General features: G+C 47.0%; 1 protein-coding gene across 7 annotated transcripts in view; it reads left to right on the top strand.

The window, feature by feature from the left end:
- Hdac4 (histone deacetylase 4) overlaps nucleotides 1–27,105 on the top strand; it is a 243,446-nt gene that overhangs the window by 141,921 nt on the left and 74,420 nt on the right. For 6 of the 7 annotated variants that reach the window (XM_051190805.1, XM_051190804.1, XM_051190803.1 and 3 more), the window contains 2 exons: nucleotides 8,410–8,651; nucleotides 24,683–24,833. In XM_051190805.1, the coding sequence (XP_051046762.1) occupies nucleotides 8,410–8,651; nucleotides 24,683–24,833 (393 nt within the window). Of the gene's footprint in view, nucleotides 1–8,409; nucleotides 8,652–24,682; nucleotides 24,834–27,105 lie in introns of those variants that run through there. The other variant, XM_051190806.1, reaches the window with a different exon arrangement.

The raw sequence follows: 27,105 nt of genomic DNA, 5'->3' as shown, positions 1-27,105 counted from the left end.
TGCCTTTCTTCTAAAACCCTCTGTCAGTGACAAGACAGAAAGCTTTTATAGAAAGAACCCAGTGAACACATGAAGAAGCAACAGTAGAACCAGAAGAGTGCTATTGGCAGCGGGCATGGTTAGCTGCTAACACCCACCTGGGCTGTCCAAGTCACCTGTCACCAGGCTCCCAAGCTCTTGCTGGAAAATCCCAGACAAATCTGCCCTGAGAACATATAGTTGACAGAAAACTAGGGCTGGGAGGTCACTGATATGGGCAAGAATCATCAGTAGAGCTACAGAGCAGGTAGCCAGTGTCCCCAGGTGCTGTGTGTGTGCAGGTGTGCATGTATGTGTTCCTTCACGTGTGCTGGCAGATTACACTGGCTTTGGAAAATACAGTTTTCTGGCAGTGCTTAACCTTACTGATTCAAACAGAGCATAAAACCCAGGTTTGAGACTCTGAAGAATGGAGTGACTTCCTGGTGACATGGAATTCTTGTTGATTTATTTGGATATGCTCACAGTATTTTACTGTTCTGTAAGAATCTTCCAGAGACATTTATCTCATGTGTATGGATAAATGGTGTGAAGAAGAGGTGTGGATGGGTGTGGAGAAAGACCTTTGTGAGAGGTCCATTTCACAGTTCTCTCTTATTTGTGTACTTTGAAAAACCAGTTATTTGTGTGTGTGTGTGCGCGCGCGCATGTGCGCATGTATGTGATTGCTAGCCCACATGTACATCATACACATTGGTTCTCTCCTTCTACCATGTGGGTTCTAAGGCTGGAACCCAGTCTTCACGTATACCACTAAGCCATTTCACTGGCCTTGCTTTGTATGCTTCTGAAATTGCCTCCAAACACTTAAAAATTAACATTCTAGGTATTGTAATTTAAGAAAAAACGGCAGGCAAGAAAAAGATGCCATGCAACAGGGTTCAAGCAGAGGGTTTTTTTTTTTTTTTTTTTTTTTTTTTTAAATTAGGGAAAGAGATCATGGAAAAAGGAAAGAGGGGGAGACAGAAAGAAAGAGATAGAGATGGGAGCAGAGATAATGAGAGAAAGAGAGCGAAGTGATGGGAGGTGGGCAGGGCCCTTTTTAAAAGGGAACATAGTGAATGTGCACAGGTGGTGCTCTTAGTGACTGCAGCTGTCAGGTGCCTGAATGCTAACACTTGGGAAGGGTCATAAGCCAGCAAGGGTGAGAGAAGCAAATGGGCCACATCCAGATATGTGGAAAGCAGGTTTGGGAAACCTCAGCTTAACTAGCAGACCCACCAAAGTCAGATCCCTTTTCAGAACACAGAGTGATGGCACCACAGAGTGCCTTACCCACAGGGAAAGGAATGAAGGCAGCCTCGTGGATGGAGGCAGAAGAGCCCCACCCCTCGCTGTGCTGGCCCGTTCTGTTTCCCATCTAAGGTGTTCATTGAGGGTTTGTTGGCGACAGACTATGACCCAGAGGTCCTCTGCCAGGGACACAGTTGAATTGACTTGGATGTGTAACTAGAGCAGGGACCTAGGTCCCTGCTAGTGGCTGTGAGGTGCTTCCAAGGCTCAGCTTTTGCTCTCCAGGGCTGAAATAGGAACAATTCTCCCTAGCCTTGGAGCAGAGGCCATGGCACCAAGCTGAGGCTCTCTAGCCGATACCCTGAGAGAATCCACTCAGTTCTGTTCCACCTGACATCTGGGTGGTCCCAGGCCAGACTGGGAAGCAGGGACTGCTGAGAAAAGGGCACTTCCCGTGATTTCTCTGAGCTGTTTCATGTCCCCAAAGGCTGTGGGACTGGACAGCATAAGTGTGCAGGAGCTCTTGTTCTTTAAATGTGGCTGTGTGGTTGACCGAAGGTAAATGGTGGAAGTAATGAAAGCCTCCAAAGGGTGGGGATAAACATGTAAGGACCTCTCATTGGGTATAAGAAAAAAAGAGGAAGGTAGGAGTAAATGGAAAAGAAAGATGTTTCAGGAGACTTGTTGTTATGCCTGTGAAGTTCCAGAAGAGGGAAAATAGACGATTTTGAATGAATTGGTCCAGAACGACCCTGAAATACTATGGGAAGTGTCCCTCAGCTGGGGAGCAGCTCTGAGCACTGAGGGACCAGATAGATCTTACACAGAATATGGAGCCCAAGTAGGTGGTCTAAGGACATCAGGAAGAAAAGAAGTCACAACCCGGGGTTCAGATGAAATGGCCTCCTGTTTTCAATGACAGACTCAACAGCAAGAAGACATGGCTCATCATTGTCATTACATTTCTGAAGGCATGGTTTTCAATCTGGAGTGCTTTCCATAGCGAAAGGAAGAGACTTCAGCACATTGTCACAATGTGCGTGGGGGAGTGTACCTCTCAAACCTCTGTTTCCAAGTCTGGTTGGGCCTGAGCTCCTACACAATGAGAAGAAACCAAGAGAAAGAGGGGCAGCAAAAGTGATGGGAGAATGCCATGGGACTTAGGAGAGGAGATGCTGGGAAAGGCAAATCTGGGTAGGAAGCTGTGCAGAAGACTGGGATGCCCAGCCACAAGGGAGCAGCTGAACCTTTAAGACAGGCATTTCCTGATTGGCCTGCTGCTGCTGCTGCTGCTGCTGCTGCTGCTGCTGCTGCTGCTGCTGCTGCTGCTGCTCTGAGGGCCTTTCTCAGAGGCTGCTCAGCTGTACCTGAGTCCTGGAGTGGCATGGTGCAGGGAGAAAATAGAGCAGTCCTGTGCAGCTTGCTCCCAGGTTCTTGGGAAGTCTGCCTGCATCCCCACCAGACACAGTGCTGGGCAGTCCTTGCTTCTTGGCATCACTCATTTGTCCTAGAAGTTTGGGCTCCAAGGAAATGTTCTACCTTTGTCATATGTCCTTGTACCTCACTCAGGCTCACTGCTTTTATTCCGACCAGAGAGGGAATATACTTTCAGGATTGCCCATGCCACAAGGGAAGAAGAGGAGGCTTAGTGAGGCCATGCATTTTCCCTGGGTACGTTCATGGTTCCCAGAGACTCAGTGAGAGGATCTTTGCTGAGGTGGCATGTTACGTATGTTCCTCTTTGTCTTTTACGTGATGACTGTGCCCTTGAGTGTGGATGACACGTCAGTGTCCTCCGACTCCATCCTCTCTCTGTCTCTGACTCTCCCCCCACCCCATACAGGTAAACGTCAGTGAGAGGAAGGCATGGCTACATAGTTGAAATATCTATTATTTTTCCCCAGAGCTGAATGAGTTACTCTTTACTGAGGCGACCCTGGACTCTAGTGTATTTCCTGAACAGTGCTGCTTTCATTCTGTGTCTGTGTGATGTGTGAAGTGGTGTCAGGGGAAGAGGAGTGACCCACGCAATGGAAAGCAGGGTCCGGGAGGGAGAGCTGGAGGCTTTTCCTGTAGGAGGGCTTGCTCCTAGCAGACCTGCCTTTCTCTTTGGAGCACTGAATGTGGTCTTTGTGTCCTCACTGACGTCACAGGTCCAATTGTATTGATAAGCCTTTCAAAGCACAGCCTATGGAGGAGTTTTCAGCCCCCCATAGAATATTCCTGAGAATACAGGCTGTTTTGTTTTTGATGCTGGGTTCTTCAAAAAGAGAGGATTTCGTTTTCTTCTCCTGAAGCCCTGGGTCAAAAGCACTAGCAGCAGCCTCTGTTGAGGACTTGTGGCATTTCCAGTGGTTTTGATACAGAAATAGTACAAGTCATTCTTGACGCAACTGCCAGTGCCATGTTCTCATGAGTGAATGGGGACCATGGCCTCAGTCTCTGCAGTTGGCACTTGAGCAGGGCTACAGCCACGCCTCCTGGCCTCCTGATGATGGCTGTGGGGGTGGGCAGGCCATGTTTTCAGGAGCCCTTGGCCGAGTCTATGTGAGTTCCAGGCCTCATTTTGTGTCTGCCAAGGTGGCCTTGCTTGAGAGGAGCAACAACAGTAGGAAGTCATGGGATGTTAAGTTGCAGGTAAGAAAGGACCTTTCTTTGATCTGCTTCCTTTCTACTTCTGTAGCCAAGAGAGAAGTTCTGATTGGCCCCTAGGGATGCAGGTGAAGGCATTCTTTCTGTCCTTTCCCAACACTTGGTGTAACAAGGAAATACTTCTTGTAGCTCACTGGCGGATTTCACTGAAGACAGTGCTGGCTCCCAGCACCAACCTCCCTGTTCTTCATGGAGAACAGTTGAGCCCAGGCCCACTGTGAACTTGAGGAGGGGTCTCAGTGGGTTCTCACATGGGTCTTGTTTCATGGTGCTTAGAATGTCGGAGCGGTGCCCCTTTCTCTTCAGTGTAGGTAGTCCCCAGAGACCTGTAGTCCACACAGCCCTGTCCTTGACTTCTTTCTCTGCAGTGGTTGGGCCGCTGGAAGTGAGAGAGTGGGATCTGACTATCATGCTTTTCATGTGTAAAGGATTGGAAAAGAAGATCTGGGCAAAAACTGGCCTTTGGGATGGATGGTACTTGTACAGGAAGTTCAGATAAATGTGGGACAGTAAACATGAATGACACTTGAGTGAAGAGCAGTCTCATATCTGTTCATCCTGTGTGGTGGGCATGGTAACACTCCATTCACCTTTCAGTATGGCTTACAAAGTTAGGGTACCTTAAAACACCCAAGGTAGCAGCTTTAAAAATAGTGCCTTAGGGCTCAAACACCAGTAAATTGAGCATATTGAATGAAGAAGCAACAAAATTCCAAACAAGCAGTACATTCTGCCCGGCTTCAGCTTTAGTGTGTCATGGCAAAGCTATATTGAGTGCGTGACAAGCACCCTCTGGTCCTCTCCCCATTCCTCTTCAGACAGTGTGCCCTGCCCACATTCAGTCACACATGTTGGGTATTGCTCAGAGAACCCCAGTGACCCATTTATATTCCTTGGTGGGGTGCTGGCCAGTCTTGACCTGCAGGTCAGGAGCTATACTGCCTGTGTTGCAATGGGAAGACTATCAATGCTGAATAGTTAACCTCTGACCGAAGAAGGAGCTTCAGTTGTTACCACACTCACATTAGTACCCTTTGGCCCACATGTGATGTGGTTTCCTTGTAACAGGCTCTAAGGCCAGCCTCAGCACCAAAGTACTGCTATGGAAATGGCCTCAGCTCTTGTTACTCTACCCTATAACTGAGGAGGAGCTGCTGAGCAGCCTGGGCTTGCCACTGCTGGGAGCTGCACATCCCATCCCTCCCCAGCTCTCCTGTGCACACCCTGCCCTGCCAGTCCCTAAACATTCAGTTCTGTACCAACTATGCCCCACAGAGTCCAGAGGAAGATATTAGAACCCTTGGAGCTGGAGTTAGAGGCAGTTGTGAGCCACTTAGCATGGTTGCTGGAAACTGAACTTGGTCTTTCAGAAGAGCAAGTGTGTTTAACCTCTGAGTCATCTCTTTAGCTCCACCATCCTCCTTACCAGAATATGAATACATTAGTGGATTGGCCTATCATCTTGAAGTTAACCAAAGCAATCCTTTTAAAGGTTGTGTATTTGTCTTTTTGTTTTGTTTTGTTTTGATTTGATTTGATTTTTTTAAGAAATGCCAGGTGTTCCTAATGGCACTCCTCTGTGAAAATTAGAAATGGGCAGATAGCATGCTCTTATACTCATCATCTTTGACACAACCTTGTTAATATATAAAATCATAGATCATGTAAGCAAATTACAGCAGGAATCGCACTTGCCATCTCCCCCAGAGCCAAGTGAAGTAACACATAGGAAAAGATAGTTTACAAGCTGTGAGGCTGTGTCATGGTTTCATTAGTTTCTTGTGGTTTTTATTTAACCTAAACTAACACTGTTTAACTAGATTCTAAGAATACATAATTAATTCATCCCTAGCGTTCATCCCTAGTCAACTCACATTCTAAAATAAAGTGGCCACAGACTAAGCCCTTCAGGGACCTTATGTGCTTATAACTCAGAAAGATGATGTCACTTACCCCAGGTAGTCAGAGGCAGACTAACTAGCTTGAGGCTTGAACTCTTCTCTGCGAGTTCAAAATGGGGGATAGGTAAACCCCAGCAAGAAGTACCTGCTGTTACTTACTGTTCAGTTGGGCAGCACAGCCCGGCCCCTGAGGAAGGAGGTCGTCTCCTTTAATTCCTTACCCTCTATACTGTCTTAGCCTTAAAAGAGAAACTGAGTAAACATGAAAATAAGGTTGTTCTATAAAACTGGCATTATTTGTATTTTTCCATCTTCTTTAATTTTGTAATAAAAGAGACCAAAAAGGAAAGATGAGTAATCCAGTCCCTGTTCCTGTGTGAGAGAGAACCCTGTCCATGGAACAAGCATACATCAAATAGAAAGCTTCTAGTGTACCTAGCTTGAGCCAAGGTACAGAAAGTGCAAACATGCCTGTATGTAGCCAAAGCCTGGCCTCACTGATGATGAGGAGCAGAAGTCTTGGCTGAGCTTCAGTAAGCTTGGTAGGAGAGGTTACCCATGGGCCACAGCAGGCTTTTGTTGGACATGAAGATTTCCAGTTGCCTTATGGTTGCTTGGTGTTCTCATGACTAGGCAGGCTGCTGGCTCAAGGCCCGGTTTGGCTTCTTTCTGCTCCTACCCCTCTGCCAGTCTAGTCCTGGAGGATCTAGTGGCAACCACAGGGCCAGATCACAAGCCTGTAGGGATCTGGGATGGGAAGATGGTGACTTTCATCAAGAAACCCAAGAGAGTATACATTATGGCTATATTCCTCCTTCCTTGATCCTGTCCTGGACTCTCCAGGAGAGCTATAGTTTGAGGCAGAATGCTAGGGTTCTGGTGACTGTTAAAGCTCTTCACAGCCTTACCCTAGAAGGACAAGGAAGAGCCCTGGGATTCAGTGATTCAGTCATTTGACCATTGAGGCCAGCTTTGGGAGTTGCTGTATGGGAGTGGCAATAGGAATGAATGCCAGGCACCAAGAGAAAGAGGCACCTTTCTTACTCAAGTCTGTGGGCTCAAGACTGTCAAGTACAGTTACTCAGGCAGGTCTTGGTCCAAGATCACCCTGCATCTGTGAGCAGAAAGCCCTAAGAATTTAGCAAGAAGCAAGGGTATAGGGTAGCCGCTATTAGAGAGGACTCTAGTCATGGCCAGACATGAGGGCCAGGAGCTGGACATCAGGCACCTTCCGCCAGTGTCGCACTTTGACTTCCCTCTAAACGTGAGTTCCTCCCAGTGGGTAGTGTTCTTGCCTGCTCCCCTTAAACTCAGTGCTTTTGTGTGGATAGAAGAAGCACTGCCTCCAGGGCACTGAGGAGGAGCTTTCTGGAGGTAGGGTCGACAGGGCTTTTGCCCTGACTCAGTGAACAGCAGCAGAGCTGCCTGTTGATAGGTGCTGTGTAGTAGCACTATACTGTGCTGGGAACTTTCTAGCTTCCAAGGAGCCCATGCATGACATGCTGCTCAGAACAGCCTTCAACAGGAGAAGGGCTGCTTCACCAAGTTGGAAATTTATTCTTTCGTTGTTAATTATGTTTTAAATTTTTTGTGTGCATGCAGAAGTGCATTTTGAGGGGTGCATAGGTCATGCTTGCAGTGGCACACTTGTAGAAGTTAGAGGGTATCTTTCAAGATCCCTACTTCCAATTGTGTGGGTGCTGGGTATTGAACTCAGATTGTTAGGCATGGGGGCCAGGTGCCTTTATTCACATGCATAGCCATCTCTCTGACCCTGTGTTAGTAATTTAAAACTTACCTTTCCTCCACATTGTTTCTCTCACTTTAATTTGAAATTAATTTTGTAAGCACTGAGACTGACTCAGCTTCTGCTTTAAGTCAGAATCACGGTGCCCTCTCCTTTGCAGAGCATGGGCACAGTGTGAGTGCAGAAGCCACCACGATGAACGCTCATGCTGCCCGCCAGGAGCACACTTTATTGGCTGCAGTCGGTTGGGTAAACATGTTTTTCAAGAGGGTGCTCATTTTACCATGGCAACAGGCTCTCCGCTTGAGTGTCTATCTGGACCACTTCTATGGCACACACTGTTCTTGAGGCTCATACATAGCTCTGCAGTGGCTTCATTAGGAAAAGGGGCAGAAGCAAAGTATAGGCGCTTTGCCCATCCAAGTACTGGCAATTTGGCTCTTTGCATGGCTAAGCAGAGACTTTTGCTGTAGTTTCCCTTTATTGACTTTTCAGTATGACCTCAAATGGGCTTTTGGGCCTGCAATGGGGTCCTTTGAGTGTAGAGCCTCCCACTTTGGCAAATGGTAAGGATTAAGAACTCGGTGCAAATATGTCTCCTGGCCAGATTGGCCACTGCCCTAAGATCTTTGTGCTTGAGAACAGAGCTCCAGGATCCCTGAGCCTTGTACTTTGAGTGTGTCAGGGCATTGGCCAAGGGACACCAAATGCCCCTTGGGGCCACCAATACTCCACGATAGTTGTCATCTAGGCTTTACATGGAAGAAAGGACCTAGACCTTGGGGCTAGCCTTGCTGCCTCAGTGACCCACTTTCCTGTGTTGTGCTCTCTCCACAGTGGACGTGGCTACAGCGCTGCCTCTGCAAGTGGCCCCTGCAGCAGTACCCATGGACCTGCGCCTGGACCACCAGTTCTCGCTGCCCTTGGAACCCGCTCTGCGGGAACAGCAGCTGCAGCAGGAGCTTCTAGCACTGAAACAGAAACAGCAGATCCAGCGGCAGATCCTCATTGCTGAGTTCCAGCGGCAGCATGAGCAGCTGTCCCGGCAGCACGAGGCCCAGCTGCATGAACATATCAAGGTGAGCAGCAGCCTTGAACTCTGTGTCATACTATATTTCTGTCCAGGGTCTGTTTACCTTTGGAGTGCTGAGACATGTAGACAAGCTACTTTCTAGGTGACCGCTGCTGCTGCCGCCGCTACTGCTACTGTTGCTGCTGCTGCTGTCACCTCCTCCTCCTCCTCCTCTCTCCCTCCCCCCCATTCCTCTCCCTGTGGTTGGTGTGATTTTATCTAGTGCTGAGGTATGGACAGGAGACAGCTGCTCTTTCTGTGCCCAGAATGGACACCGCCCATCTAGTGCTTAGACCCATGGGCCAGAATTGGCATCATCCAAGGAATGCTAAGACCTGAAAAAACCAGATACCCTCTGGATGACATATGATTCCTTCTGCACCTGAGACCCAGTCTTACCACAGAATGTCAAGACCCAGGAAGCAGGTGACCCTCATCATAAGGTTGCTGAAAATGTCCCTGACCTTATGGCTCCTGTAGAGGACACAGAAACTCCTGGTGTAGAAGTTGTCTTCTAAAAATACACTCCTGTGTAGGAAGATGGCCAGTGGGAAAACAGGCCAAAAGGTGAAAGGCACCTCACAGGACTCAGTGTTCATTGTGGTTTTTCTCAGATTTTCCCACTGACTTTTCATGATTGACCCCCCCCCCAGAAGAAAAAGAACAAGGGTGGGGGGGAACCTATTAACAGAGACCTTTTTAATGTCTACTTTCTACAGTTAATCTGATCCCAGAATTTAAAATTAAATAAGTTGGAAAAAACATACATGTAGATTTTATATGGTAAGGTTTTAAGGCTAAGGGTGTCTCTACTGAGAGACATGTTGAGCCACACTGTCCAGTAGAAACTACATTTTGCATTAGTCACATTAAGACAAAAGACCTCCCAAACCAGTTGGACAGGTTGCCCATGGGTATGTAGCAAAGTCACCCAGCACATCACAGTTCCAGCAACAGTGTTTTCTGCAGGTAAGGACTTGAAGAACACCTTGCCCTGAGTCTCCCGTGACTGCACTGTGTTGGTCAGGGTAGTCTTGTCTGAGGCCTAACTGGGCTCGGAATGGAGGCTGTATGGTGTCTACTCACTTCCCAGAAGTGCTTTCCCAGAACCACCAACCCATCCACTAGAACCAAGGTAAAGCCTCAGCATCTAAGACCCTTGAGCCTGGCTTGGTACTGACTACTTCTGCAGTGCTGCCATCATCGGAGCAGTCTCATAAACCATGCAAAAGTCCTAGGCAGTGACTTCTGTCTATAGGCTGTGAATGTGGATTGCTAGGAGGCTGCACAAGGCTGGTTCCTGGTTCAGATAACACATTACAGAGCCCTGCCTGCCCTGGTGACCAGGCCAGCTAGCAGCTCTAGGCTCCCTTTTAGGAATGTGTGTACTGAGAACATTGTCCTAGGGCTTTATGAGAAAAGATGGTCTAGAAAACCTCACCCGGGGCTCTGAGAGCTGCCTACAAGGAGAGCAGGGTCTTTGGTATTTTGATGTTTGCTCTGTTAATTGTCCTGGGATGTGGTGTGACAGCTGCTGCTGCAGCCGCCACTGCCCGTGCTTTGTTCTCTTGGATTTGGGGTGGTCTAGTTAAGGAACCCACCAGCACCAGGCTCTTCCTTCACTCCTGATCCTTTCCTCCTTGGTAGGAGAGGCCGACATCAGGCCCAGGAGAGAAAGCCTTGCTGACAGTTGCCCAGGGCTCTGCTGTGGATGGTCAGGCCCATTTCCCATGGGGCCCTGTTTTCCAGGACTAGGAGGCTAGCCTTAGGCAGGGGCCATGTGCCAGCTGGAAAACAGTAGAAGTCATTCCAGGTAATGGCACCCAGTGACCCTGATGTGCCAGCTGACTGATGATCACAGGCTGCTTGTCTTATTCTCTACATGAACCATATCCTCACATGTCTCTTAAAGGCAGTTTAAAACCAGTCTTCGCGTTTTCATGTCCCGTGTGGCCAGCCTTCACAGCTCCTCGACAGCAGCTTCCTGACCCAGTGTCAGTCATGACCCCTTCTCACTGTTTTTAGAAGTTCACAGCCTGTCCCTCCCTGTACATACAGGTCTTGCTGCCGTACTGCACCTCTGGGCAGGCCTGTAGGATGGACGTCTGTCCTGTAACCATGAGCTTTTGCTGTGCTTTGGAAACCCTGTCCCACAGGCTGGTTCTATAATCAGGTTTCTGGGCCTAATTTCCTCTCTGAAGGCTGACCCTGAACACAGGGGTGCTTTGCCAGGGATATACCTAGGCTAATTCCAAGCATTTGGGTGGTAAAACGAGGACCTCTATCCCCAGAGCAAAGAATAGAGTGAGTCCTATGGCATGAGATAAGGGTTGAGGGATGTAGACCTCAGCTGGATACACCCTAACTGTCCTGGCTACCTCAGAACCAGCCACACCTGTGCGTGCACTGGCTATCCTCCAGACTCAGTGTGGATCCTGGCCAAAGACAGACTCAAGAGCTCTGCTGAATTATAGTTTACCTGTGGTGTCCCTGCCATTGCACATTCCTACCCACAGCCGTTTATACACAGGAGCCTTCAGCAGCATGCAGCTTGACAGGAAGACAGGGCTAGATGTGCAGTGGGCATCTCTATCAGGTGTAGTGAAGAGTAACTTTGTGTTCTTGTTCTGTCAATTGATTAAATGTTCCCATGATTCAAACAATAAGAGTCTCAGAAATAAATCTCCTTGCCTGTATGAGTTTTCAGGGCAGTAGCAAGAAGCATAAAGAAGACCCTTGAGTGAGGGGCCCATCAGCTAGAGTGTCCTTGCTTAGCACCCAGGCATCTGGTGTCAGCTCAGGTGAGTCCCTGGGAGCATGCCTTCCTACCCCACAGTTCCAGGCCCTAGGAGAGGTGCTATAGGCCCAGAAACCTAGCCATAGAGCTGGCCTCTGAGACAGGACCTCAGAATCATAGCAATTTAAGGTTACATTTTTTTGTGTTTTAATTTTTCATTAAAATTGAGATCATAAAAGCCTTTGGACTATATAATTGTGTCTTTGCATTAGCAGTCTTTTGTTTTGATGGTTTAAACTCTTTTCATGCCATCATATTGTTAACGACACTTGGCAGTGGTGTTTGTCAGACAGATTTCTTGAACACACAATCTAATTAGTGTCATTAAATCATCAGTGAATTTGAATAGAATTTATAATTGAAACAGGAGTACTTTTTAAAGTAAAACTTCAGTTGTTAATTTGGGGTAAACAAGGTCTTTCCAGGAATTGTAGTTCTCAGAATAACCCTATTCCTGCTTCAAGCCCTGTTCTGCTCATTTCCCTATAGCATTAATTTTTCCCCAGCTCAAAGGGGGCCGGCAGATGCAGGCTGAATGGAGAGGTAGTGTTGTGTCATTAGCTGGAATTACCTTAGAAAGACTGTAGCTGTTTCAGACCCAGGTGGCAGGGAATATGAAGACAGTGGCCTAGAATAGCCATATTGTCTATTTGTAGTATTATTTTTAGTATTTAGAAGTATTTACCAAAGAAGTGCAGGTTTCTAGTGTTTCTGCTTGAAAAGTGGCCTGGGGTTAACAGGCAGCTGTGGGCCCTGCCCCTCTGCTGCTCCACAGAGACTTCAGGCCCCAGAGCTGACCTGGGGCTCATGGGCAGCCTTGTCCTCCATCAGGACTCGGTGCAGAAGTTCCTCCTCTGGAGGAAGATTGCTCACATATTCACACTCCATCCTGAATACACATGTATGTACTGCTCCTTCTAAGCCTGCTGTGCCTCACCTATTTTTTGGTTAAAGAATTAAATGTTTAATTACTGTGACTGTCATACATGTGCTGTTCAGCTAAGCCCCCACCCACAGGACAGGCATTAGATGACCTTTCCTGGGCAGCTGTTGTTTTTCTGACATTCATAATCTCTCCCTTTCCCATTATTGGGTTTACTATGTAAATCCAGTCCCCCTACTTGAGGGGCTGATGGCCAGTCTAAAATGAGTGAGACAGAAACGGGCTTTCCAAGACAAAGAACTTACTCACACATTGTCAGAGTGTGCAGTCTAGGATAGACATGGATTCATCCTGAGAGGCTGGGTGAGAGGCAACTGAAAGATGGAGCAGAGAAGAGCATCCACACTGCCATGATACAAGCCCCTTGGGCTGGTACTACAACATGTTAGCCAGTGTCCAAAGAGCAGTGGGCACTCCTCTTAGAGCCTGAGGGCAGGACCAGGGACACTCCTGGACCATCTGCCCTTACTTAATTGGCTTCTGTCCTCTCCCGCACTTCCTGCGTGTCTTAGTTTAGGTTACTATTGCTGTGATGAAACACCATGAACAAAAGCCAAGTTGGGGAGGAGAATGTTTATTTGACTTATGCTTCCACATCTATTGTCTATCAGGACAGGGCGTGAACCTGCAGGCAGGAGCTGATGCAGAGGCCTTGGAGACATGTTGCTTACTGTCCCGCTCCCCATGGCTTGCTCAGCCTGCTTTCTTACAGACCCAGGTCCACCAGCCCAGCAGTGGCCCTACCCACATCAATAACTCATTTTTAAAAAATACACTACAGGCTTACAGCCCAATCTTATGGAGGCATTTTCTCAAGTGGGTTTCCCTCCTCTTAGGTGACTCTAACCTGTGTAAAGTTGATAGAAAATTGCACATCCCTGACTGCCAGTGTAGTCAGCCATCTATGTATGCCTTGTGGCTGTCTGCATTTCTTCTGTCATTTTCTATGCTGTTTTCAGTTGCAATGTTGTTCTTTTACCCATAGGTGTAGGAGTTCTCTTTATGAATAAGGGACATTATTCCAGCCCCCACTGTTCATTCTCACTTGATACAGAGTAGTTACCCACTTGTATCGTGAATCAAATATTCTTTCTGCGCCTATATCTAGTTTGCTACATCCTTGTGCTGGCCCATGCAGCTCTAGCTGCCTGCCTCCCCACACCTTGTCCCTCTGCAAAGAATTTCCCTGGCTTGTCTGGCCTGTTTCTTTCCTAAATGAACTTCACAACCATTCTCGTGAAGTCTCCACGTTACAGTGGGAATTACTTGAGATTGTTAGGTAATAGCTTCTTAATATTGAATTTATACTCAAGACACAGATATGTGATTCAGATTTCTACACTAGTAAATAGTTTTTTTTTTATTTTTCATATAATGCATATAAATGTTTAATCTGGGATATCTTGTATTTTTCTTTTTATTGTGAATCTGTTTCTGTATTTTTATTTTTCCTTCTCGCTTACTACCAGTGTATAGATGAGCCCTGGATTTCACTCTTACGTGTTATCTAGAATAACTGCATAGAATTTTCTGGTGTTGATTGGGTTACTGAGGTTACCTGCAGACAAAAACTATTTCCTTTTATTATTCTCCTAAATTAACTGAAATGTCCACAACTGTGGGGCAGTCCCTGTTTGAGGTACAGGCAGTTGCTTGTCCTGGGTGCTCACTGAGATCCTGCCACTGCCTTTCTGTCGGCCAAGACTGCTGCCACACTGAAGGACCAGCAGCATCGAAGTGCTCCTTCCCACACACTAGTCTCCAAGATCTCTATAGTCTAACTGGTAGAGAATACAACTCAAACTCAGGTGGTCGGCTCCAAAGGAAAGGGAATCTCTAGTTTAGTGGCCCTAGAGGCCAAGGTGCTGTTATTCTGCTTTACTACCCATGTTGTTTTCCTTGTTGCTATGGCCAGATACCTGACTAGCAGCAGCTTGAGGGGTCATTCTGCCTCACAGTTGAAAGAGGGATGCCGTCTGTGGTCAGTGAGGCATGGTGGCGGAAGCACAAGGTGACTTGTCATTTTGGATGTCAGGACCAGAGACAAATTCTAATGCCCACCACTTTTTTCCTTCTTTAATCTGGGACTCCAGCCCTGGGAATGGTACAATCACATTCAAGGAAGACCTTCCATCTGTTAAATCTTTCTGGAAACACTTTCATAGATTTGCACCCAGGGTTGTATTCTTGGTGCTTCTAAGTCTCATCAAGTTGACAGTGAAGATCCATCTTCAAACTTCCTGTTGTTCCAAGTAGCCCAAGGCATGTTGCCTGTGGTGCTTTCATGATTGGAAGGACCCTGTGCCCCCTGCCCACTACCTGGAAAGTCATGCCCCTGGTTACCTGGTCAGCCTTCAAATTTTCTGTTATAGGCCCAACTTCATCTTCTGCCCAAGGCCACTCTTGGCCACTCTTGTGCCATCCTGACTATGCCTCATTTGTGCCAGGGGCTCCTGACCCCTGAGCCTCAGGCTTCATGTTTCCCAAATGTCCTTTAACTCTGCTTTCTCCTCTGGGCTGTGGTGTGTTCAGACAAGAGCGAGATTCCATTGTATTTCCAGGTAACAGTGAAGTTGGTAATCTTCACTAAACCTTGGATATGGTAGGACATGCGCAACTAAAACTGGCCATTCTTTGCTGCCTCTAGCCATCAGTTGTATGGTTATCCTAGGTTCTCTAACACCTTCTGTGGGTTATAATGATGAGGGCTAGGCCCTGCTGGCACCTGAAGGGTAAAGTCTAAAGCTACCATAGGCAAGAGAGTGCAGTGCTGAGTTTGAAGGAAAAGCTAGCCTTAGGCTGTTTATGGATGAGGAGAGGCTTGAAGAGGTCTATACTTTAGAAGGTTTTCCGTGAGAATTCTCTCTCTCTCTCTCTCTCTCTCTCTCTCTCTCTCTCTCTCTCTCTCTCTCTCTCTCTCTCTCTCTCTCTCTCTCTCTCTCTCTCTCTCTCTCTCTCTCTCTCTCCTGTGCTGCTTTGAGTCCCTGCCTTTGTATCTTCTTGTATACTAGCCCATGCGATAGCTCCTATTCCAACCACAGGGTAGACTCCGCTGCTGGTACTCACCCCCTTTTTCTGCTGGATGATGTATCTGCTTGTCTTTTTAACACTTAAGTGTCTGGATTCATGTTGGGATGGTGAATGACAAATCCACTGGGGTGCTACACATTGCTGGGTATGCCTGGAAGGATAAATTGTTTTCAGGGTGCTGTAGTGAGGTTGCCTTTGGATTTGAGCCAGTTGGTCCAGTGAGTGGAGATGGAAATGGTTTCTTATTGAGAGCCCTGGGGCATTTTAATCCCAAGTGCTCCATTACAAACACTGGACAAACAACCCACATCCTGCCAGTCAGCAGCTTCACACCCATGGATGACTTTATTTCTTTGCTCCGTAATATGTTTTAGCTAAAGAGCATAATGGTGCCTGCTCTGTGCTTATCTCAGGAAAATACATGAGATTCTGTCTTAAAGGCTGTTTGAGTGTCTTTGAATATAGCTACAGAACAGCATATTGAGCTTTGGTGGCTCTAAGGAAACTAATGTCCAGATCCGTCAAGACAGACAGGGCTCAGCACGGTGGTCCAGTTGTTTCTTGTCTCTTCTTCCTCACACTCTGTTCCAGACTTGGATTTCACTCTTTCTCCCAGAGTGTACTTGGCTTATCCTGGTTTTATCTCCAGTGTTATCTTTTTTAAGTAGATGGCAAAGGGGCTGTTATTCTACATCTGGGTAGACTATTAGGTCTTTCACGGTGGAAAGCTTGGGAACAGGCCACCTGTGCTCCTGGACAAGCTGCTTTGGGAGCTGGTATAGACTGCACCATCCCAGCCACTCATGATCTTGAAAGGAGTCCATCTGTAGCAAAAGTCTGTGTGCGGTATTGAAGGGGAAGAAAGATATATACATTTGCTTAGCTTGGCTTGAGTCCCACAGTGGTGGTGGGGGCATGTGGGCTTGTGCTCATAGAGGATGCACTGATATTGCCCTTGGTAGCTGACCTGTCCCTGGTGACTCCCATCTACCTAGTGGCAGCTTCCTCTGGCCCACATCAGAGGTGAAAGTGGTCCTCCTCTGGCTACTCTTTGCTGACTGGTCATCAGATGTGTGATTATCCTAGGTTCACTGACAGACTTCTGGCCCTGCTGGCATCCAGAGTTACCATGGCCAAGAGCGTGCTGTGGAGGCAAGATCAGTGCATATGGCAGGCAGCTATACCGCCAACATGGGAGGGGGTATGCAATGTGCATTTTACTGGTAAATTGTCATGTGTTGTTTGAACTCATTGAAAAGCTGGCTCTGGAAGTGGGGTTCCTTTCCTCATTTTAGACCCAAACATGTTTAGTCTCAGAGTGCCCCTTGTTTGGGGATAGACTAACACCCCCTCCCCATTCTGTGACAAAGAGCATAAAACACTGTTGAGAACAGCCAGGAGGTGAATCTTTTGCTGAGGAGGCCACTGTTGTTTGTCTCATAGTATACAAGTGCCTGCAGTGGGAACCAGAAGCTGGAAGGTTAGTCATGAGGAGAAAGCTCAGTCGGGCTCCAGCTGACTAGCTCAACTACCCCAATTGGTTTCTGCTAAGCAGAATTTGATGTTATCTATTTACCAATGTTTGTTCTTTTATTGGAAGCCTCATCTGATGGGAAGGGTCACTTTGCTCCACCGTTGACATTCGCAGTTGGAAACTCCAGCTGACTGCCTCAGTGGGGCTTTCCCAGTTATTTAGGGGTTGTTTTCTCTTGATGCTGTGTTTGACCAGTTTGACAGTATTTTACAGTCTGTTGATCCTACCTATCTGCTTCTGGCTACTTATCCTGTTACTTTTGCTTGCTATATACTTTATTAAACTCATTCAAAATAGTAAGTGTAGCTATTGTAGAAGATTCTGCAAACCAAACAGACCAGCTGTTGGGGTGTAGGAGTCTGCCCATAAGTGTCAGAAAGGGTCAGAGGTCAGCTTTCATTGAAAATATTCTACCAATCTGACCACACAGTAGTTCTGCTGAGGCCCAGTAATGTAAAGAAGTTGGCTCAGTGCCTTTGAGTGATTTTGAGTCTAAATTTACTGTATTGCTGAGCTAGAAACCTTGAACTATAGGTGATCAACTGTAGGTAATTTGCTTATACTCAGTTTCACATTTGCTTTTTAAAATATAATTTATTTTTATTTTATGTTCATCAGGGTTTGGCCTGCATGTGTGTCTGTGTAAGGGTGTCATAAGCCCTGGAACTGGAGTTACAGACACTTTTGAGTTGCCATGTGGGTGCTAGGAATTGAACCCCTGCCCCCTAGAAAAGCAACCCGTGCTCTTAACTGCTGAGCCCTCTCTGCAGACCCTTGCTATTATTTTTTTATCAGAAAAACACCCTTGACTTTTTAAATGTTGTCAGCTTGACAGGGCCTAGAATCACCTAGGAGACAAACATCTAGGCATGCCTGTAATGGAGTTCTAGATTGTGTTAATTGAGAATTACACCCTAAATATAGACAACACTTTTCTTTAGGCTGGGGCCCTGAACTGGATAAAAAGTACAAAGTAAACTGAGCACTGGCATTCATCTATCTACTCCCTGACTGGTTCCCACCGTGACAGACTTTGCTGTGGTAAAACACCATGACCAAAGTAGCCTGGGGAGGATGGGGCTTATTCAGCTTACACTTGCACATCACTGTCCATCATCAAAGGAAGTCAGGGCAGGAACTCATGTAGAACAGGAACCTAGAGGCAGGAGCTGATGTGGAGGCCAGGAAGGTGTGCTTCTTACTTGCATGCTCTTTGTGGCTTGCTCAGCCTGCTTCCTTCTTATAGACCACTAGTCCCTCAGGAATGGCACCACCCACAGTGGGCTGACCTTCTCCCATCAATCACTACTTAAGAAAAAGCCCTAGGGCCTGCCTACAGCCTGATCTTAGGAAGACATTTTCTCTATTGAGTTCCCTCCTGTCAGATAACTTTAGCTTATGTCAAGTTAACATAAAACTATCCAGCACACCAACTCTGAGCCAAAATACATATTTCCTTAAGTTGCTTTTGTCAGATAATTTTGTCATAACAATGAAAAAAGTAGCTAATTAATACCTTTAAGAAGAAACCTGCTGTTAGGGCCCTCCACTATGTTAAAGTGTATGAGTCTCCTAAATCAGCTGTAGCCATCAGGACACCCTGAACACATGTGCTTATAGGACACACACATACAGGCCCCATACACAGGTATCTGACATGTCTGCCCTAGGTATATTAGGCTCTCATAGTACTCCTAGGGTCCAGGGAACAGCTTTCTAAATGGTCGTGGCCTCGACTTGTGTTCTGTTGAGGCTGTGCCAGAGATGTTGGTATTTGAGCACTGTTATGCACAGCATTATGATGTTAGTAGCTTACCTGTAACCTCTTCTCATTGGCTGGTCAGTAATCACTAGGGATAATGGGAGTGTCCTTGAGACCCAGAAGGTTTCTTGCCCTGCTGGAGCAATAAATGATCACTTGATCTCAGCATTAGGCTTTTTAGCATGGAAAGCTTTTATTCTTGTTTACTTTTGAAAAGTCTAATTGGGTTTACACTGAAAAGATGTCTATTAAATTGAGTGCCTAGACATTCAAAAGTTGGAGTCAAATAAGCTAAGTTTGAGATGTGTGTGTGGCTCAAAACTGAGCATTGGCTTACAAGCGATCCCATTTAAGTTCTGATTAGAATAGTGGACCTGCTGCTGCTGATCTTGTTAGAAAAATTAGGCCATGTGACCAAGACAATTTGTGGAAAGAAGAGTTCTATATTTCTTCTATAAAAGAATGTCCTGTTCCCACTGCAGGCACTTGTATACTATGAGACAGACAGCAGTGGCCTCCTCTGCAAAAGATTCACCTCCTGGCTGTTCTCAACACAGTGTTTTGCTCTCTCTGTCACAGAACTGGGGGCCTCGAAGTTTCAGAGGGTGAGCCCATGACCATCATGGTGGGGAGCGTGGCAGCAGGCAGAAGGCATATAGCCGAGAAGGCACATTTTGAGGCTGTGTCAAGGGAGAAAGAGAGCTAACTGAGAATGGCGTGGGTTTACAGTCTGCCCCTAGTGGCATACCTCCTAATCCTTCCTAAACAGTTCTACCAACTGCAGACCCGGTCTCCAAATATATGTGACTATGGGGCCATTTTTATTCAAACCACCACACTATGGACGTTTTATTTTAAACTATTTCACGTGGTGGTGGTGTTTGATCTTCTCCAAGATCTCTTCTCAGCACTTCCTCCCCCTGCCATGGGTGTAGTAATGTGTTCCTAAGACAGGTTTTACCCACTATATAATTAGCACTCCCAGAAGGCCTGCGATTATAGCATGAGTTCTACACTCCAGTGTGTCTGCATGTATGTCACCCTTCTCCGTGGACTGTACAAGCCCTGCTTTTGGGAAGCTGACTAGGGAGTTCTTTATAACAGATATTGTGTGTGATCAGAGATAGGAGAGAAGTTAAGATCCGATGGCCCTAGGTACAAAGGGTCACTGTTAGAGTGTCCTGTCTGTGCTGGGCTGAGGAGCACATATCTGGTTAGTCCTTTCCACCCTGGCTATGTGACTTGTAAGGTGCAGAATATCTCATTAGTCTGATGTCATGACACTCACACAGGGCCAGCCTTATTGCCGTGGGGTATCTTTGGGAATCTGGTCGTTATTTGTAATCTAAAATCTTTATTGTGGACTTCTGTGCCTCGAGAATTCCAGGTTTGTGTGTCTTTGTGACTGTAAGAGGAAACACACTTTCCTTCTAGGTTCCAAGGGAGGGAGTACTGTGAGTCTGTTCTCAGCTATGGGCCTGGTTTTTGGAATGGATGATTATAAACTAATTACACTATTGTTTTAAAAATGTCAACATGTTTGCTTTCTGAAGGTAATTAAAGCAGGTAGAGTTACCTGATGCCAATTGCCTAGTAACACCTGGGAGGTGCCATTACCTGTGGATAACACTACCATACCTTTCAGCACTCTCTGAACCTCATGGTTTCCCAAGTGAATGGGAGCAAGCAGTCTCTTGGAATGAAACCAATAGAGGGTATGGCTTAATCTCCATGTCTTTACTTTTGGTGCTTAGTCTTGGAGTTTAATTTTCCTATAAAGGATAGGAAAATGTTACTGTTCTAAAGTTATTATCAAAAGTCGGGTTCAGTGTCTCGGTGCCATTGGCCAGGAGGAGCCTAGATCCCAACTTGTGTTAGACCTGTCTATGCTCACTGCTAGCAACAAGGGTGGCTAAGTGAAGATGTGGTTTTGAGACTGTAAATCTCTTGGGCTCGGTCTCTCACCCATCCATCCAGCTAGGCTGTGTTTCTCCAGCATCCTTATCTTGACATCAGAGTGATATTTAGCTATCTGGTGTTAAGACACCATTCTCTTTGGGAGATATCTTTCACAAGCAGGCTCAAAGTAAAGACGTTGAAGTGCAAATGCTCACCTCCCACCAGATCTTTAGAGTGCTTTCCCAGCTCCTTGTCATTTGGTGTTCATTGTGGGACAGTACTGCTGCCCAGTGGAAACATGGGCAAGGCAGGTAGCAAAGGACAGACCAAGGCAGGCCAGGCAGCTGGCCTGCCCGCCTGTTCCTTCCTGCTGTGCCACCTCAAAGTCCTCAGAAGCATGCTGCCAGCTCTGGACATAGAGCTTCTTGCTTCTTTTGCTCTCTCAGAAGACCATTGCAGTGGCTGTTTTAAATATAAACCAGGGAGCCAACAGTCTGACCTGTGGTCCCTCAGCTGCCTCTGGACAACATGCGAGGCCTTCTGCAAGTGGTCACCCCTGACTGGACACAGTTTTCCAATGTTCTCCCATTCCCTTTTCTGAGTGATTGTGGGAATGCCTGTCCCCTCTCCAGTTAATCTACCCCATACACCTGGCTAGAAATGGCCATTGCCCCATGAATATTCTTAGTGAATATGTTTGTAGATGTAGCTGATTTTCTCTGGAGAGCCCCCTCAAATCTCCTTGGACAGGGACTATGGGGCCTTTGCAGTCTCCAGTGATACCTGCTCAGTCTGCCAGTAAACCTTTGCTGCATGTGACCACAGTTGTGACTGGACAGCTCTGAGAAGTCCCATGAGGCTCTGGTGTTGGGCTGCTTCCGTAGCAACAGGGAAGTAAGGCCAGGGATACCTGCTCTGCAGGTTGTGGGCATGTGACACAGGTGAGGACAGAGCTATTGTCTCTGTCCTAAGGTCTAGGGCTAGCTTTAGCCACAGGTCTGGTAACCTGAGGATTTGCCCGGATCTCCCAGGCTAGATCCACAGGGTAGTGTATTGTATTGTGCACGTGTCACTAGGAAGCTAGTAGTCCTGTTTGCTTTGCTCATGAAATTCTTACTTTTCGCTGACAGTCATCTCAGTGGCTCAGGGTCTGTATTCCATTCCTGGGATACACCGGCTTGAAAATTGGGGTAGATAAAGAATGTCCCCGTATAAAATTATACAGTTGCTGTCACTTTTCCATCACATTCTTGGTATGATGTGACTTGAACTTCACAAGCTGAGTAAGTGGCATATTATGATTCTGGTTGGAACAAACTCAGAGCAGTTTACAGTTCCACCTCTTTCTGTCTACCCAGTGCTGTTGTTGATTGTGGAAGCTGACAGACACTGTCTTGAGAAATACATCTAGGGAGCTGCAAGGCCTGTGGTTAGAGGATGGTACAGGCCAAATCCTTGTGTGCAGCTTGCACGCTTGTGGAAGCATGCCCTTTGAGAGGTGTGTGTCAGGGTAACTCTGGCTGAACTAACCTCCTGTCTTCCTGGACTGGGGAGGATTCTCCAGGTGATTCCTTGGAGCTGGCATGGTACATACACCACTGCTGGCGATGCCTGAAGGCTGGCCCGGGCTCCTCTTGTTAGTGGTCACCCAACACCATTTTGGACATGTTTGGGTACATCCTGTCCATCTTCCATAAAGCCTTGCCAGAGACAAGAGGCAACATCCATGAAGGGCAGCCATCTTCACACTCATGTGCACAAAACCACACCTGTGCACATTCAGATGATGCACACATGCTTGGCCCTCATTTGTGAGCTTGTTCATGTATTCATGCATCGGTTGAAAGGCCAGTTGTTTGCCCCCACATAGGCATCATGGGAACCCCGCTCAGGAGCCAGAAACCTTTGCTAGGCTGCTTCTCAGTTTCCTACTTTGAACTGCTTCCTCTTGGGCAGGGATCTCTAAAGGAATAGGATGGTACACTGGGTGTATGTGCATTAGAGGGGCCTTTAGTAGACTGGCTTACAGGCTGTGGTCTCATAGCCTCATGGTGAAAGACCAGGAGTGCAGTAGTTGTTCGGTCTGAATGAGGCTGGATGTCTCAGCAAACACAGTCTGGCACAGGATCCTGGAGGAACCCTGATCTTCAGTCTACCTTGCGATCTCAAAGAAGTAGGCCAAGAAGTACTGCCAAAGAAATCACTGTCTCAGCAGCAAGATAGAGGAACTTGCCAGTGAGTGAGGGCAAGCAAGCAAAAGCAAAGTTTCCTTCCATCTACTTTATGTGGGCTCCCACTATAAGAGTGGGTCTTTCTGCTGCAAATAGTCTGATTAGGGAATCCCTCACAATACCAGGCATGTTTGGTGCATGCCTCTAAACCCAACCCTCTGGAAGCAGAGTTATTTCTGAGTTCTAGGTCAGCCTATTCTACATTCTACATTGGGAGTTCTAGGACAGCCAGGACTACATACCCTGTTTGGTTCTTGTTTGTTTGTTTGTTTGTTTTGTTTTTGTTGTTTTTGTTTTGTTTTTTAAGGAAGAAAGAAAGTAAAGGAAATTCTTCACAGGACACAGGAAGGCCCAACCACTCCAACAGCTTGTGGTTTCAGTTGCTTCCAGATATATTCATATTGTCATCACACACCCCTCCTGTAGAGATTTGGGTGTAGGTAAAAAAGCGCCCCAAAGGTCCCAAGCACCGGTTGGATTCCTGTCATGACTGTATTCTGAGCTGTGACCTTCACAGTCTTGAGTGGCTGGCTGTTCTGGTCTAGTCTGTCTCCATACATAATCACTGATCACTCGATTTGGTGAGGACACTCTGTCTGACTTTTTTCCATAGAATGTTCCTAGGGCCACCTGGTTGTCAATTCCTTGGTCAATACTCCCTGCCATTCTTCCTTCCATGAGGAAGCAACACCAACAAAGTACCCATGCCCACAGGGTACCCATCCACTAATGCTGGAAACTGCTCTTAGACCAAGAGAAGGGAAGCCAGTGGCCTTGCTGAAGTAAGAGGTTGTGTGCTTGGGCTGGAGGCAGGGCTCTTGTTTGCCTTTGCAGTGTAGGGCCGGGGAACTGACCAGTGGGGCATGCATTACTTTCTTTGTGCTTCAGCCTCTGTAGTGGGGAGATTGTTAGTCTTCTCAGTTGATGACAATATTCACCTGCAGTTTGTCTATGTATCATAAATCCTGCAGTCTCTCTTCTTTACCTTACGTCTTTAACTACTTCTCATAAGGACCTTACATTTTCATGCCATTAGACATGTCAAATTTTTAATCATGAGTTCTAATGTCTTCAAAAAGATGCCGAGACCTTAGGTATGCTATGAAGTGCATTTCCATGGCTGTGGGTGGTGATGCATGTCTTGGGGTGTCCCCCACATTCCTGCCCTACCTCTCTGTCCCCTCAACAGCTTCTTATCTTTGTCATGTCATAGTGCTCTTTCCTGCTCTAGAACTTGACAGAGATAGAACCTTTATCGACTTCTTCATGCTGTTGCCTGTGCCACCCAATGCCCTGTTGAATTGGCTAGTTTCTGACTCAACCTTGTGCTTTTGCCTGTTGCCAACTAATCTGCTTTGAGGTGGACAGCATTGCCTCAGGTGAATGCATACTGTTGTCTGTCTGTTCACCTTGAGGAGCATGGGCTTGCCTCTGGGCCTGCCATGTGTGTAGCAAGCACACTCTTACTGTGGATTCTTGGTGGATGAATCCCTAAGGTGGAATTTCGGAAGTCTTCCATGTCTAAGAAAATGCCCAGCAGTGGTACAAACTGGCCTCACTCTTTCAGCTCTCTGGGGCATACTCAAAGAGCATTTATACCCTGCATGGTCACCTGCTCCTCCTGAGTACTCTGCATGGAGACAAGACTGTACTGTGAATCCTGCCCTTAAAGGAGCAGAGGAATTTTAGGCCTTGGCAACCTGTCCTCCTCTGTAGCCACCTTAGATGAATGGGCAGGTAGGCCAGGTGGCACCCTGGGAACGCTAGTCAGGGAGTGGTGGGCTGGTTCCTGGGTGTCCGTGGGTCTCCAGGGCTCTGACCTCTGTCCTCCTCTGCCTGCAGCAGCAGCAGGAGATGCTGGCCATGAAGCACCAGCAAGAGCTGCTGGAGCACCAGCGGAAACTGGAGCGGCACCGGCAGGAGCAGGAGCTGGAGAAGCAGCACCGTGAGCAGAAGCTGCAGCAGCTCAAGAACAAGGAGAAGGGCAAAGAGAGTGAGTGCTGGTGGGCACAGTGAGGACTCAGGGCGGCCCCACCTGGAGGGGCTTGTCGCCCCATGTAGGAGTCATCAGTGTCTTCAGTAGGGTTATTTCAGGTCACTCTCATTGGGCATGAAGGCTAACCGGTGCCCCTGCTTTTGGCTTCGTCCAGGTGTCAGGGAGGACTCAGTATCAGCCTTGATGCAAGGGCATCCTGGGGCTCCCAAGTTGACTCAGGCATCTTGAGACTACTTGGCAGAATTCTTCGCAAACACATAGAATAGTAAAGCCATAAAGCACATTGCCTTTGGACTCTGAGGTCTTCCCTGAGTTTTCTTCACATACATTTTCTAAAGGTGGACATGAAGCTGAGGATGTATTCATGTGTGGCCAGTCCAGCTTTGAGGCTCACTCCTCCCATAGTCTTGCTTGTTGATTTAGATATGGATGTGGTTGAGCTCCCTAAGAATAGCCCTATTTGACAATAGCTGAGAGACCACAGGTAGCGCATTATTGCTAAAATCTACCATGCAGACTGTATTAGTTACATTCCTGTTGCTAGGATGGAAATACCTTGACCAAAAGCAACTACAGGAAAAATGAATTCATTTTGGCTTGTGGTACCAGAGGGTCTGAGTCTGTTAGGCGGGAAGATGGGTCAAGATAATAGAAGCAGAAAGCAGGCTGATCACATTTCAGTCATACATGGAATCTCTTCAGCCTCCCCGGCACTGCCGCTGTGAGAACAGAAAGTGGGGTGAGGCTGTAAACCCCCATAGCCACCTCCCCAGCGACATACTTCCCCTAGCAAGGCTAAAGGTTCCATAACTTCCACATACATCACCACCAGCTGGGACCGGTTATTTAAGTACATGAGCCTATGGGGGACATTTCTCATTCAAACACCACATAGACATTGCACCCCCCAATCCTTTATCTGCAAACACTGAAAATGGCTAGCCATCTTTATAAATCATTATAACAAATTTTTGTATGAATTTTAATCTCCATCTGTACCACATAACAAGATGCGTATGCTTGAAACATTCTTGTAAAGTCTGTTATTTGACATTGTTTGAGAATCATTTTGGCATGTGATATACAAAGATGCAGATAGATGTATCTATGACAACAAGGAGTAACATGGGACCTAGGATGCTAGCACCTAGGGACCATCCCCCCCAACAAAAAATCCCAAGTGAGGGCATTTGGACTGCTGGCCCCCCCCCCCCCCCGGGCCTGCCTGTCTTCAGCCTCCCCGGCACTGCCGCTGTGGGTCGTCTCAACCCCTGCTCTGGAGTAGGCCCTTGGGCATCTAGTGCTGCTCCTCCCTGACTACCACTGAGGTGCAGTGTGAGTCTCCAACTGACTGGTGGGCAGGGTGTGTTCACAGGGTCTTTTGCCTGTGCTCCCAGTGAGATGCCTCCCCTTACCTTGGTGTGGAGCTACTACTTGTGTGTCATAGAACAAAGCTTGTTGTGGGTTGTGTGCATTGTCCACTCTTCTCCCTTTGAGCTTGACTTTTTGCTCTCGATGGTGTTTGTTAAACATTCGTAATCCATTCTCTCAGTTTCCTTTGTGTAATTTTGGGTTGTGTTTTAGAAACCACTCATTTCTCCCACACCATCTTGCAGCGTTTGAGTAGTTTCCCACTTTATGGACATCCATTCTGCTGGAGCTGGTCCGTGTGTGTTGGTTACATCAGCCCTTGCTGTCATTGCACCAATACTGGTAATTTTTCAGTCACCACAGCTTGGAAGTGAGCCTGAGTACAGCAATGCTAATCTTCCCACTTCCTACTTACCTACTCTTGGCACTTAGTGTTTTCATTGAAAAGTCTTGAAATTGGTTGTTGTCGATCCACACATGTCCTGGGATCGCCTGATACGTGGACTGACCCTGTATCCAGTTGGTGAAATGTGAAATTTTGCAGCATTGATTATTCCTAACCCCTCAGTATTCTTTGGTTCTTTGTAATTTTTTTTTTTTTTAACAAAATGTTAGAATTGTATGTGCAGGAGACTTGAATGCACTTTAGCAGGCATATTTCAAGCCATCTGATTGGTTTAAGACTATTGTGAATAACTTGGTTTTTGCAATTTTGAAAAGCAATCAGCAACCTGCTGACTCTTGATTCTGTGCCCAGCAACCATGCTAAACTCATGTTCTAATTATCAGCAGGGTGGTTCAGGTTTTCAGCCTATAGAAGCACCTTGTCCATAAATACTGGCAGGCTTGTTTCTTCCTTCCCAATCACAATGCCCTTGTGTCTTTTCCATCTTTACTT

This window comes from Phodopus roborovskii, unplaced genomic scaffold (genome assembly GCF_943737965.1).
Source record: "Phodopus roborovskii unplaced genomic scaffold, PHOROB, whole genome shotgun sequence".
Classification (NCBI taxonomy): Eukaryota; Metazoa; Chordata; class Mammalia; order Rodentia; family Cricetidae; genus Phodopus; species Phodopus roborovskii.
The sequence above is the reverse complement of the archived record's forward strand: the minus strand, read 5'-3'. Positions and strand labels throughout refer to the sequence as shown.